The following is a 14626-nucleotide window of genomic DNA, read 5'->3' as shown; positions in this document are numbered from 1 at the left end:
TTCTACTTTTGGATGGGTAGGCAGGTTATTGAATGAAGACAAGTCATGTGGACATAAGGACATTACATTGAGTAATTCTGTTCTACAACTCAATTGAAAATCCTGTTCCTAATACAGGGCGGGGATGCGCTGTGGGACATTGTGGGGCGCAGATGTAAACTCGGCCAAACGGGGTGGGGGATTTTCATACAACTGTAAGGAAAGTAGAACTAAATAGAAAAGTCAGGTGCGAGTTCTGGCTGCAAAAGTGCGTATAGGGTGATGGTTTATTCTTGGTATAGGACCACATAACCAAAAAGAATACATGGACGCAATGGACAAGAAAGTAAGACAGATCTACTATAAACCCATTAACCAACATCGTCAGAAAAGTCATTTTCTAACCTTTGAAATCAAGAAATGGGCTTTCTTACTCTTGCGTGGTAAGAAAGGAAGATATAGCCACAAGCAACGCGAGCGCCTTTCTAGTCAAACCATGACTAGAGAAAAAGACAAAATATCTATCTTTGTCAAGAATTTCATCTGGTCCAGTACAACCACCAATACAGAAGAGATAATTAGATAAGACCTACCCAGATAATTTACATTGGAGATGGAGGGTTATTACACATATTTACACAAATAAATCATATAACTACAAATACAGGTTAACCCACTCCATGCCTTGGACATAATTTTCTGGCATATAGAAGAGATTTTCAAATCCTTGGTCTCCGAATTCTCCTAAAAATGGTTGGTCAGTGTCTATAGAAAAAGAGGAACTCGGGCTACCGCTTGACACTCCATCAGAGCGCTCTAAGAGCCTTTTTATCCCCTTCTCTGCCTCGGAGAGCTGATCTTTGAGCTTTAGCACCTGTAAACAATATATACTGCTTAGAGAACTACACATTGCAAGTAATAAAAAAAAAGGAAGGGGGGGGGGTGTCGTCTCTTGAAAGTCTGACCCCATTTTTAATTCCAAGAATCCAAAACTTCTACTGAGTTAATGCATCCCATCATCCTAAAGTAAATCTAGCTGCTGCTAGATTGTTACCATATGAACCAGAACCATTGCACTAACTTACAGTATTAATGCTTGGTTTTAACTGTTAATTAATCCCATCTAGATTTAAACTTCAGGATCAATCATGAAAACTGAGAATCTTCAAGGTGGGGGTGGGGCCACCAGTTGTAGCCGTCCACATGCATGTGTTCTCCAGAGTGCTAAAATATCAATTTTATACATCAACATCTCTTTTTAAGTTTTTAACAGGTAAACTTTTCTTCAGAGTTTTAGATAAGCATGAGTTGCAATGCATGCTGTCCCCTACACAGACTAGCTAGAGAATGTAACTCCTGATCATATATATGATTTCAAACCCTACCACCTTGAGCAACTTTATGAGGTCTCATATGGATTTGATGTCTCTAGGACATGTCACTTTTGTTGGCCAATTAGTATTTGTCGTTCCTCCGTGCAAAGCCACTCCACTTAAACTGGATGGAGCCAAGGACCCAAACAGTCAAACACCCAATACTCCAGGTGGGATATCAGTCAAGAGGATGATCAACATATATGCTCTTCAGTCTTCACCACCCTCCAACCAAAACAATAATTGAAGCTCGGATTCATCAATGGCTGATGATGGGTAGCCTCAATTAATCTTTGGATAGAAACAAATTGGCAATCGACTAGCATTACTTAAGAGTGCTTCCAGAGTTGAGAAAATGGGAAAACAATAGAATTATGTTAATTATGTGAAGCCACACAAATGGGTAAACGAAAAGAAAGGAACACATAAGAAACAATGCAATAAGTAAGCTGAAAATATCAGTAGTTTACAAGCTAGCTAGCTGCAAGCACAAAGAGACAGAACACATCTCCAAGCTAGGCTCCAACCCACAAAAATGGAACAGCTAGTTAAGTGATAAAGATGTTTTGAGCACAAAGCTTAAGATCAGAGAAACACAGACACGTAAACTGCATATTTTACCACAGATATTGAGGAAAGTAAGGAGGAGGAGTAGGTAGAGAAGGAGATGGACCTCGGTTTCCAGTCGGCATTTCTCTACGACTACGCTTTCGTGTGCTGTCTTCAACTTGGAGTACTCTTCCTCTAGCTTCTTGTTCTTCCATCTGGCTCTCCTGTTTTGAAACCACACCGCGACCTGCCTAGGATCTAACCCAAGCTCCGAAGCAAGCCGATCTTTTCTCTCAGACACCAACTTATGTTCACTACCGAAATTCAGCTCCAGGAGGTCGACTTGTTTGGCGCTCAGCTTCCTCTTCCTAGTTCCAACATCGGTGATTTCTCCTTTGTTCTTCTTTCGCCTTCGACGAGGTTTCGTCTCTCCTACACAAAAAACAAACAGAGGATCATCATGCAAATACACGATCAACATCAAGAAAATCAACGTGAATTGTTCAAACAACTAGTTACAGACCTTCTCCCGGAACCAGCTGAGGAGTGCATAAGCTAGGATACAGTTGAGAAATGAGTAACATTTGATCCTCTACTTGATGATTCATCAAGTTGGTTCTCATCCTCTTCCCACTTCTCTCCCCTTCTCGTCTGGTTAAGTTGTTTGATCTTCGCTTCTCTTGCTTACCCGCCAAGCTCTATTAAGTCCTTCAATGGCTAATCTTCCTTCCCCTTTCTCAGCGGGTGGTGACGGAGTAGTAGATATCGTAGGATATTATTTATAGGGCGATAGTTACGAAATTGCCCTTGGTCTTCGTGTAATTAACCTTCTACCTGTACTGCCCTACTCGGGATTGCACGTTCATGGGACCCTGCTATTGTACGACTTACCATCGATCTGGGCTCCCGGGCGGTCACGTTGGCCCGACCAAATCTTCGGATCGGCCCAAGAGGTCCACACTCACCTCAGGCCCAAAGGGATTGGAGGACATTTGGGTCATTTTCGAAATGCTGACGTACTTTAACTAAGGTCACAAGGGGGTATTCTGGTCATTTTGTAACCCTTTGCGTGAACATAGTGAATTGCTACAAGTAACTTAACTGTGGGCAATTGTGGAACCAGGATGGGGTGGTAGGCAGTATGGACACACAAGCTTTCAACTACTAATGGCAATTATGTCAATAAAATACAATATTTGTTATAATAAGCGATTGGAAATTTGGAATATATATTGTTTTCTTCCTACTTTGTCCTCGAGTAGGGTTTGGGTGGCCTGTAAAGTGTAAAGCATACTCTTGCTTCTTTTCAAGGAAAAGGGCCAAAAAGAAAGGGGTGATCGGCGTGGGTAGATTCGGCAGAAAAAAAAAATTAAATAAGGGATGGAAAGGTTGGGATCCCAAGGTTTACCACCTTGAAGTACTAAATCACGTCGTACGGATGGCCTCCGGGAGTGGTTTAAACTTTAAAGTCTAAAGTGGAATTGGATATGTTTGGTTGTCCAATCACCAATGGCGTGGTTGGTACTCTCTCTCTTGTCTTTCTTTGCGCTGTTTGCACTTTCCACTCTATTTGATTATAAATGCATGCATTTCTTCTCTTTCTTAGCGTCTATCTATTAAACCCTAGTTCCTGGGTGGAGGCGTGGAGCCCTTTCTTGTGGGCCATAGGTTGGGTTCAAGTACAAATGTACAATGGGAACTGTTGATGTGGGCTTCGTAATTTGTAAATTGGATGGATATCAATATCATGATTAGGATGACAGGTGACGTCACAGTTCATACGGCTTACGACACACCCCACTTCATTGGGACGATTAACGAAGCGGATAATGATTCCTATTCCATTTTTATGGCGGAAGCACGTTCAATACATCAACAGTTTTTTAATTTTAAGTGGTAAAATGACATTGTAATGCTCAATAAGGCTAAGTTTCGGACCGTTTAAAATAATCAGTTATTCTGAATAAGTACTTATTTTGGACCGAGGCCACACTGAGAAATAAGTTCAAAATAAATGCTTATTTTTAGAATAAGCATTAAATTGAGAAGCTCAAATTTTGGGCTTGTTTTTAAGTGAGATTATTCAAGCGTTTATACTTAGCCCATTACATCACTTCGAAAATACTTGTGCCACCCTTTTTTTCGTCAAAATGCTTATAAGCACTTATTCAATAAGTATTTATTTTCAAATAAATATTATCAAATTTAGCTTAAAAAACTATTTTGGCACCTTATGTAACATTTCAAGTTTTTTAAGTTGAACACAAGGTTTTAAATATCGATATACGTTGATACATTGATTTGGGGCACATTGACATGTATCAAGCTGTGCTTGTTTTTTTTTTTTTTTTTTCAAATTGGTTCAGGAGATCGATATAACGTCTACCCCCTAAACTATGTCAAACCGCAAGACATCCACTGTAAGGGTGCATTAGGGGGTCACCAATATGATATGTATCGGCTGATATCCTTGATACATTTTGATATTTAGAATCTTGCTTGAGATGAGTTCCGATCTTGTCCTCGTATTTACCTCACATACGTTGTAGCAATACATCAAGAATATCTCTCATATTTGTGTATTTTCATTAACGGGAGATGTTCCTAAAGTTAAGTTTGGAAGGAGTATAAATACAAACATGCAATGTATAAATACATAAAAAATAATATAAAATGTAAGGTTTTGTACTCTATATATTTGTATTTGTACTCCTTCTGAATCGAGCCTAAGGCTGTGAAAAGATGTAAATAAGTGTAACTGCAAATATGTAGAGTATAAACCGGTTCATATAAATTGCAAAATTGGATTAGTTTTGCACCGAAAAATTTAACTTCTTACCAAACAGACTTTTAGCTGTAATGGATGCAAACATGAAACCCAATAAAGCATTTTTTTTTTTATCAAAAGCCCACTTGAATGCAAATTTACTTCTTTTTTATTGATATACTTTTACATCTTATCATCAATGTAAATATGCATTGGTCTGTCATTTGTCAATGCATAAATGTAATGTTGCCAAACATAAGCAAAAGTGAACTAGAGTGCAAATTTACTATGAATCGAGATTTACACTCCATTTGCATCATTTCCAAATGCTGCCTAATGCACGATTCTCAAAGCCTATTTGATTAAGGTGTTGTTTGACACATCTTTTTTGCACGGTCTTTCAGTTGTTTACAAGTTGGGAAGATCGAAAATCGGTCTATTCCCGTTTAGCACGTGGAAGATCTAGTTGCCAAAAGATGCGGCGTCGAAAAGACGTGCGAAGTCCATTTTGGGCTGATTTCGGGAAGCTTCAAATGAAGCTTCTCGCGTCTTTCACGTTTTAATCTCGTGCGAAAAGATCCAAAACAATGCACAAAAAGACGCACATCTACCAAATGGTCTTCGAATTGCCCAGATCTTATGTCAAAAGCTCAATGTATCTATTGACCGTCAGAGCTACAAGAAGATTTTCTCAAAAATATTTACCAAACGGGCCCTAAGTGATCTATTATTCACTCCTTATATCCCGTACTATAATTAATTAAAAAAATTTAACATCAAGTATGACGAGGTGTATCTTATGCTTCGAAGTCATATTAGACATAAAAACCGTTTTAAAATAACTCACCTAACAACCTGAAACAATTCAATAACAAAATGACAAAGGCATGAGCCAAATTTAGCATAATTGGATGCCGAAGCAGAAACTCATGAGCGGCCAAGTCGGATGTGGCTCCATTAATTAATTGAAGACAGTTAGGAGCCTTCGACACCACGGGAAAGACAAAAGAGCACGTTCATATCATCGCATGCCAGTCCAAAACTAAAACTTTACACGCGGCACCACCTCAAAAGCGATGCAGGGGACCATTGTCCTTCACCCTCCACGTGTCGCTTGCCCATTAGGTCTAGATTCTAGACGTTGCATACCTGTCAACCAGTAATATGGAGTGCCCGCTTATAACATGTGAAACTTACTATGGCCGTCACTCGGCTTAACTATTCTATATTTGTAAGAGTCCAGCAGCGTTAGATGACTCCAGCTTTTGTAATGACATCCGTAATGGCAAGACTCAGAACAGGACGAGCAGATAAAAGTCGCCCAGAGCAATAATATATAAACTTAATAGAAACACAGAGAAAGAGGGAACTCTTGTCATAGTTGCTGAGTTTACAGTTTAATTAAAGATATGCACATAACTTCTCTAAATTTAGAGGAAATGTGAAATTGTGCTATCTGTGGGTAATGCTGTTTGGAGAACCCTAGCTCTCTCTTCATTCTTCACTCTATGATGCTAACCATGATTTTCAAAACCGGACCGGACCGGAAAAATCGAGAATCGGTCATTTGATCGGTTCCGTTTTTCCTCAAAACCACTTTTTTCTCCAAAACTTGTTGATTATGGTTAATAAACCGCTGAATTGGCCGGTTAATCATTTAAACCGTTCGAATGGTTTGACCATTTTTCAATTTTTATTTTTTTTATTTTTTTTGTCAGAATGAACCAACCATTCGAGTTGAACGATTGGACCATTTAAACCGTTAATCAGACCATGACCGGTTCGATTTTAAAAACCATAGTGATAACTTCTCTTATATTCTTATCTTCTCTCATGAGACCTGCAATTTGGACACTCCAAGGCCAAGCCTTATCTCTTTACCCTATTTTTAGCAATCTCTGCTAAATTTGGCAGTTGTCACCACCATGTTTTGAGCAAATATGATAATGGGGTCAATTAATTTTTCTCTATTGGCTTCAAGCTAATCTGATGGCTTGCCCTCTTCTCAGCAATGAAGTATTGTTAGGAAACACGTGGAAGCAACCCAGATCACAAACATTACATGGACCCCTTGGTAAAGAAGTTGAAAGGTGAAATTTCTAAGCAGGGAATGATGACGATGATTCACTGAATTTAACACGTAGAGCAGGGCTGTGGGAGTGTCAGAATGTCAGGATGACACTTCATGCATTTATTTGAGTGTTAACTGACATCATCTTCTTTCTTCCTAGTTTCCTCTAGAGTAAGAAAAAAAAAATACTAAAGTAAAGAGTGGTAATGTCTCAAGGATAAGGATCAGAGAGAATACATGAATATGAATGAGAGAGATTCCAGTGGGTTAACAAGTCAGACTGGATACTTAGTTTAATGAAGAAATGATAAGAAAAGGGAGGTAGAAAGATGCGCATGGGATAGGGTTAGGTTGGGGTTCCCCCTCACATGCCTCGAGGAGTTGTTTATAGAAAGTAATTATCAGCTTTACTTGAGCAGGAAGACTAATTAGGATTTAATTTGTAAATTAAGGGTGTCATGTTTATACCGACACACCCCGACCCCGGTTTCCCATTTTCCATCTTTCTCTTCACATGATCAAAAGTACGTATCCAGATTTTTTTATCCCTCTAAACTATTCTGATCAAATGCCATTTTTCATCATTAATCAAATTAAATTTGGTTCTATCTGTGCCTTTGTGCTACCATCCGGTAAAGTATAGGCAGTACGTAGTTGGTGCCTTTATGGTATTGAATAAATAAAATACTTTTTAATTTATTGTTAAGGGCCTTTATTTTTGACTTTGAGGAGAAAGTTGGTCAGGGCATTTTGGTCCTCATTGATCAAAATATTTCACCAGATAAATAATTTCCCAAAAAGCAAGTGAGGCCTAAATAGATTGATGATTCTTCACTAAGCCTGAATCCACGACTCTGAGCTCTCGCTTCCACCATCTCTGTTTCGTGGCTGTGGCTAGGCTCGGGACTGAGAACAAAGCTGAGTTGTCCTAGTGTCTTGGGTTAAAAGGAATTTCACAGGACTGATAAGTAGTGATCCATTATCCATAACATACACCGTAGAAATCAAACAACTGCATGCATGGAGAGATGGACTTGCCGGGGATGAGTGCTCCTCTGGATTAACGATCACCGATCAAAATAGATTCCCTATGGGTCTCTTCTTCTGATTAAATTAGTTTCAATGCTCATAAGAATGTATTCACACAGTTTGTACAGTCCCTTGCAGCCTTGAAATATCTGCCAGTGAAAAAAAAGTAGCATATAAGCACGAAAATATTTTCAATGCATGGTATAAAAGGATATGCAAACGGTGCTCACATAGAGATCGGCTTCTGTCAGGGAAAAACTGTGCCCATACCGTTCTAATAGCCATTTTCACCCTTGCATTGAGAATTTCTCCTCATAAAATAAAGTATACAAGCATAGAGATATTCTTAATGCAAGGCAGTAAAGGGTGTTAGAACTGGCTTTGCCCTGACTGAAGCTAAACTCGCTCACACAGTCTTGTGAGTTTTGAAGCCGATCTTAATTTTGTCTGTGCTGTACATGCCACATAAACAGTATCTTTCCGTGTTTACCTCCTTCAGTTTCCCTACTAACTTACTAACCAACAACCCTAGACTTAGAGTGAGCAGAAGAGCTAGAAAGAGACACATGTCATGCACGGGCTAGTGTTAAAAAAGATATTCATATTATGTTCAGTTTTTTATAGGGATGAGTAAATAGAACCAATCTTGAGTCAGTCTTAATCAACCCCATCCAATCTATTATCCGATAGGGTCTGCTTCTAAATTTTAGAACCAATCCTCACCCAAGCCAGTTCCAAGGTCTAAGGGTTTATTCTACCTGAACCAACCTAGAGAACAAGCCTTAGTTGGCCTTGGTGGAATTGGATGGGTTGACCTATATAATTCAATCAATAAAAGTAATATAAGTTTTGAACTATACTATTACTACTATTACTACTATTACTAGTAATATTGTTGTTGTTGTTATTATTGAAAATCAAGTTTTTAAAGAACAAGTTTCTACTTTTTTTCCAGGGGGTAAAAAAAAGAATAGGTTCCATGGATAGACCTTTGAAATGATCTTGATAAGGTTGGTTCCAATTCCAAAAACCTTTTGCCTTAAAGTCGAACCATGCTCACCCTTAATTACTTGTGGGTGAGCTTAAATAGCCTTCTTTATTTTTATTTATTTTTATTTTTTAAAATTTAAAATAACTACAAATTTCTAAAAGGGTTGGAAAGCAATATGAAGAGTTTGATATGGACAATTGCATTTTAAATATATATAGTGTAGACTTTTTGGATTTTTTTGTTTATCTGAAATTTTACAAACATAGTAGGGTGCTCATGATTTACCTTATTAAGGGGTGATCATGAGTCACGCCAGGCCTATGATCTGTATCTACACATCTCACCATAAGACTGGACCCACCATGTCTGATATGTTTGGAGGGTTTTTGTTGGGAAGAGATTTGGTCTCAACAACACACTGAAGCACTAGACACTACAACAGTACAGTCACACATGAGGAACATCTCCCTTACCATGAATCCAGATTTGCTCTTTAGGCTGCATTTGGAAATGATGCAAATAAGTGTGAATACAAATATGTAGAGTGTAAAACGGTTCATATAAATTGTAAAGTTGAGTTAGTTTTGTACTGACAAATTTACCTTCTTACCAAACAGACTTTTAGCTGTAATGGATGCAAACATGAATTTCAATAAAAATCTGTTTTTTTTTTTTATAAAAAAACCCATTTTAATACAAATTTACTTATTTTTTATTGATATACTTGTACATCTTATTATCAATGTAAATATGCATTGATCTGTCATTTGTCAATAAATAAATGTAATATTGCCAAACACAAGCAAAAATGAACCAAAGTGCAAATTTACTCTGAACCAAGATTTACACTCCATTTGTATCATTTCCAAACGCAGCCTTAGAGAGTGCTTTTAACACTAATGTTGCAGCCGTGCATTGATAACATCTCCTATCTCTTGTACTTTATATATTATTATTTGGATGTTCCCAATGCACAGTTGCGATGGGCTGTGAGATTTGTGTGAGCCGGGAGTAACTTGCTTTAAAGAGCAAATCTAGGCTCCCTTTGACATCCTGTTCACCTTTTCTCCTTTTGTGAAACTGTTTATTTTTTAAAGATAAAATCCTAATATGCGCCAGGATGCGCTATTTTTTTAACTTTAATTCCGCATTTCAATAACCCTTAAATTACGGCATGATTTACGCCACAATGAAGGTGAGTCGTTTAAGCTATTAACAATTGGAGCGTACGGTAAAATTATAATTAATCTAACATACCATATTACCATTTATCCCCCTAAATCATTTATAAATTGTGATTCTGCTAAGTGCTAACAAGACACCCCATGTGAATATCTCCTAATAAATAAAAGGAAAAATCTATGATGCAGGAAAGATATGATATTGAAAAAAGTTTTAATCAATCAAAATCTATCTATAAATTTTGATAAATAACACCGTATTTGCTATTATTTTTAAGATTTCAGTTTATTGATCAATTATTTTTTAGATATCATAACTTTTTCATATCATAGTAGAACGCTAAATAAAAACATACAAAAACAGAGATGTTTCCCAATTCCCATGATGCATGGCTACAAAAGTCTGTTAACACGTGTGAGTACAGTTTTGTGAGGATTGAATTTATATTTCTCGATCCAATTTAAATCTATCCTTACTGTGAAAATAGTGTAAGAACTAAATCTGATTTAGATCGCCTTAAAAGAAAAAGAAAATAGAAAGCATGATTAGAGGCTTGGAGATTTATATTGGGTTCTTTATTTAGGGTTCAAAATGTTGTAATGTGTCAGTATGTATTATACAATATGTTTTTAGAGTGGTTAAAATGCTAAATGCTAAAAGTTAGACTGATTATTTGGTTTAAACAGTAATATTTATTTTTATATACGTATACAAAGTCTTAATGCTTAGAAGTTAGAACCATGGATTGATGTAACTGACCCCATCATATATTTGGAGCTCAAGTGCAGTGAACTTGTTGATTCATGGAGAGCATGTACCCTCCAATAGAATGTGTATGCGTCGCCCTCTTTGAAGAAGTCACTCTCGTTAATGTTAAGCAGGTGAACCCGGTCCAGTCGGTCGGAAAGAAACAAAACAAATCAAAGAGTTCCCTTTAGATTGATCTCTTTCTTTTGACAGGGGTGTTGGTGTTGGGGAATAAACCACACCTTCAACAAGATCCAAAACAAAGCCACCGCTTAACAAAATCACAGGGTAATTAGTAATTACCAGATGAAAACCTTTCATGTCTATTATTTCATTTCCACTATATATATCCCACATCTCCTCTCATATTGAATTGATTCTCCATGAGTTTTATTAGAAGCATGTTTGGGCTAGTAGTATTCCATTGCAATTTCAATATCTCGCCTTCCGGTGGTGGGAGGATAATATGGAGGCACAAACTCTTGAGCGATGTGCACACCTCCTTTTGGAGGATACACGCTCCTTGTGAATTGACCGACTGGATTCAAGCTCATATATTTAGGAGTTGGGACAAGGATTGGATGATGATGATGATGATGATGTTTTTAAAAGCAATGCGGACTACCCAAAAATAGGGCTGGAGATTTTCTAATGCACTGGCCGTCATTTTGGCTTTTAAATCTGTTGATCGATATAAGGCCAACTCTAAATCATTCTTAGATGTTTTGTTAGTCCTTAACTTGTGATTTCAAGAGAATGGTTCCTCATTTAGCATTTATAGACCAGTTTTGGGTTGGATCTTCTTGTCGCACGAATTAGCTGGGGGCAACTAGGTAAATTTATTATCCAAGTTCTGAAAGTAGGTCAAAGGCTTCGAGGTCTTGGAAGAAGTGGTAAGTCGAGACCAAGGACTGTATGCTGAGGCGAGGTGTTCTTTCTGAGTACAGTAGAAGCCAAGGACTGTAGGTCGTCGCCTCGGTGGCGAGGTTTCTAGAAATCCGAGGCACTACAAAACAAGAAGTGTCAGAGGGCTAGGGTGGAGACCCGAGGAAGAGGCTCCGACGCTCAAGTTAGTACAAGGTGTAAGGTAGGAGGAGGTGTAGATGAGGTCTCAGTGGTAGTCATCGGATGCACCAGGTCCCCAAGAATAAATGCTAAGAAAGCAAGGTAGGTGCAGAAAGTAAATGAGAGAGCTATGTCAGAATCCTAAGTTTTGGACCCCCCCCCCCCCCCCCCCCGTTAAGGGAGAGTTAACTCTTATTTATACTTGAGTAGGCTAGAGGTAGGTGAAGATGAACGCACAAGATGAGGGTCGTACGAGGTCAGGCAGTAGGCCCTGGCGGGTATGTCTAACCGCCCTGCGGTTGGATCCGTACGAAGGTAGCAGGGCTTCCCCGCTGTTGTGGCTGGCGCTGTGAGGCATTAGTGGGTTGGGCCTAGCTAGCCCACATCATTTACCCCCCACTCCCGAGGCCGAGGCAAGGCCTTGGCTTCGACTGGTAATGAAGGTAATAGTTGAGGTAAGGCCTCGGCTTCGGTTGTCGGGAGTAGCAATCACTATGCCTTCGGATTCGTCAGCCGAGGGGTGTCCTGTAGTGGCGTCGCTTTCACTATGTGCATTGTCCCTCGTCGGTTTGGAGGCGCATGTAGTGCGGATGCCTCAGCTTAGTGGAGATGTCTCGTATCACGCATGGTCAGGTCGCGTCAGGGACTGTGTGGAAGACGATCACTCCGGTATGCGCACATTTGCTGGGTTGAGTGGTCCACTCGGTGGTTTGCGATGGGCAAGCCAGCAGTTTGCCCAGCAGGCCACGGCGGGCGAGCCTCGCGGTCCACCTGTCATCGTTTCATCTTCCGAGGGGATGCGCTAAAAGGTGCGGTAGAACTGGTTTGCAAAAGCGGAGGGTTCCCGTGACCATTAGATCCGTGGTGATCTGAACCGTTGCTTGGGCGTTGTTTCACCTTTTGAGGACGGGCATTGGGTGGCGCATTGTAGTTGGATGGTGGAAGCAGAGGTGCCACAGCCGTCATATGCAGTGAGATCTAGGCCGTCCATTCTCCTTTAAATAGGGGCCCTGGTGGGGACTTTCCCCTTCATTTGAACTTAAACACCCTTGCTATCGAGTGAACTCAACTCCCCAGCTCTCAATCCTTCAGGACTTTCCTAGCTTCTCCATCATTCAGGACATCTCGTTTTCACCTCCCTAAGTAATCAACTATGTCATTCTCAGACTCCGGCCACGAATGCCATGAACTCTTGAACACCTCGGGAGGGAGCTCCCCTGAAACCCCTTCTCCTCTATCTTCCCTAGGTTCCTTAGCTGCAGCCCCCCTTTGGCGGGAGGTGTCCCGTTGAGGGAAAGGTTTGCCTCAGGGGGTGCTGAGTGCTGCCACCGGGGTAATAACTCTCCCCATGAAAGCGCCATGCCGGCGTCACCAAGGGAGCCCGAAGGGTCTCCTCTCTCCAAGGAGGATGTTGTGCAAGTCATTGCCGGATCAGTGGGAGGGAGTGTTGCCCGAAGGGCGGCTGATGATGGTGTTCCGCATTCAGAGTTTGGCAACTCCTTGGATGTGGGCCAGTCAAATCCCTGACAAGGAGGTTCCACATACTTCGGTCTTATGACCTGAGGGTTCCCAATGTGGGCGATCGGTCGTGGACCCCCGAGGAGGGGGAAATCTGTGTCTACCAACATTTTTTCAAGTCTAGCCTTAGGTTTCCCCACCCTTCTTTAATCTCTGAGTTGTTGGAGTGGTACGGTATCACTATCAGTGCCATGTTCGCACCAAGGAAGCACACTTCTGAGGCCAACATGTATTACTTCGACCCTCAGAGGGGGAAGCCGGTGCATAACCCCTCGTCCATCCATGGGTGGAAGGACAAATTCTTCTATGTCTCCTACTCCGAGGGCTGGCGGTTTAGGTCTGACTAGGGGAAGGCCTGCGTAATCGTCGAGAGATGTCCCCCACTGCTCCGAGACGAAGAGGCTGCAACTGTAGCTCATCTACTAGTGATGGGGACATTCCAGGTGAAGCCGTTGGTGGAGGAGGAGGTTCCCCTAGTCTTCGCTGGGATTAGCCCTACCCCCCTCGGTAGGAGAGGTTTTGTGGTTACTTAGCACGTCTTCCACGTTTTTGCTTTAGTGTACTGATTGTTTTCTTTTGCTTTTCCACAGAAGCGCCCATGGACGCCAAGCAACGTATGCTCGAGAAGGCCCGGGCGAAGCAAGCCAGGAAGAAAGCCGAAGGACAGACACCGAAGCGGCTCGGCAATGAAGTTGCCCCCTGTCCCGGCAAAGGGAGGAAATCCACAGGCCCCTGCTAAGGGGAACAACCGATGATGGCACCCTAGGAGGTCACGTGTGGGTCGGAAGAGGCCCGCCATAGATACGCCAAGGGAGGAGCCCTCACGGAAGGTGGCCAACACAGAGCAACAAACCAAGAAGGTGGTGCGGAGGTCCATGCCCGGGGAGCTCCCATCCGGGCTTTCATCAGCTCCTCCATCATTACAGGGGCTCCCCGAGAGAGCCGAAGGGGATGGGAAGATCTTCCGCCCGCAATGGCAGCTCCGAGAAGGGGACTCCATTCAGGATGAGGGGGTCTGCCGGGAGCTGGTGAGCGGGCCCATCCTGCCGAGGGATTGCTACCGCTTATTGTAGAGTGACCCCAAGGCCATCTACAACGAGGGCCTATACCACTTGGCCGAGGTAAGATGTTCTTTGGTTTTGTATTTCCTTCTCTCCCTACCTTTTCATTTGCTAATTGGTTTTGTTGCAAACCTGTCTGCATTTTCTCGATTTGAGGGACCGAACAAGGCTGGCCATGTCTCGCATTGACAAGGCGGATAAGGAGAAGAAGTCCACCGAGGAGAAACTCCAAAAGGAATGGGAGAAGTTCTAGAAGGTAGCTGCCACCACCGAGGACAAGTACCAGAAGTTCCG

At 41.2% G+C, this 14626-nt stretch overlaps 1 protein-coding gene across 1 annotated transcript; it reads right to left on the bottom strand.

Annotated features, from left to right (window-relative positions):
- Positions 1–480: 480 nt before the first annotated feature.
- LOC104588184 (homeobox-leucine zipper protein ATHB-40-like) lies at positions 481–2654 on the bottom strand. Its single transcript, XM_010246024.3, has 3 exons — positions 2425–2654; positions 2026–2333; positions 481–853 (listed from the first exon to the last, which is right to left on the bottom strand). Exons 1-3 carry the CDS (start codon positions 2522–2524, stop codon positions 635–637), a joined length of 627 nt encoding a protein of 208 aa, XP_010244326.1. The 5' UTR covers positions 2525–2654; the 3' UTR covers positions 481–634.
- Positions 2655–14626: the final 11972 nt, after the last annotated feature.

Source organism: Nelumbo nucifera, chromosome 1, assembly GCF_055504915.1.
Source record: "Nelumbo nucifera cultivar China Antique chromosome 1, China Antique-T2T, whole genome shotgun sequence".
Lineage (NCBI taxonomy): Eukaryota > Viridiplantae > Streptophyta > Magnoliopsida > Proteales > Nelumbonaceae > Nelumbo > Nelumbo nucifera.
Note: the sequence above shows the minus strand (reverse complement) of the source record. Positions and strands in the feature narration are given on the sequence as shown.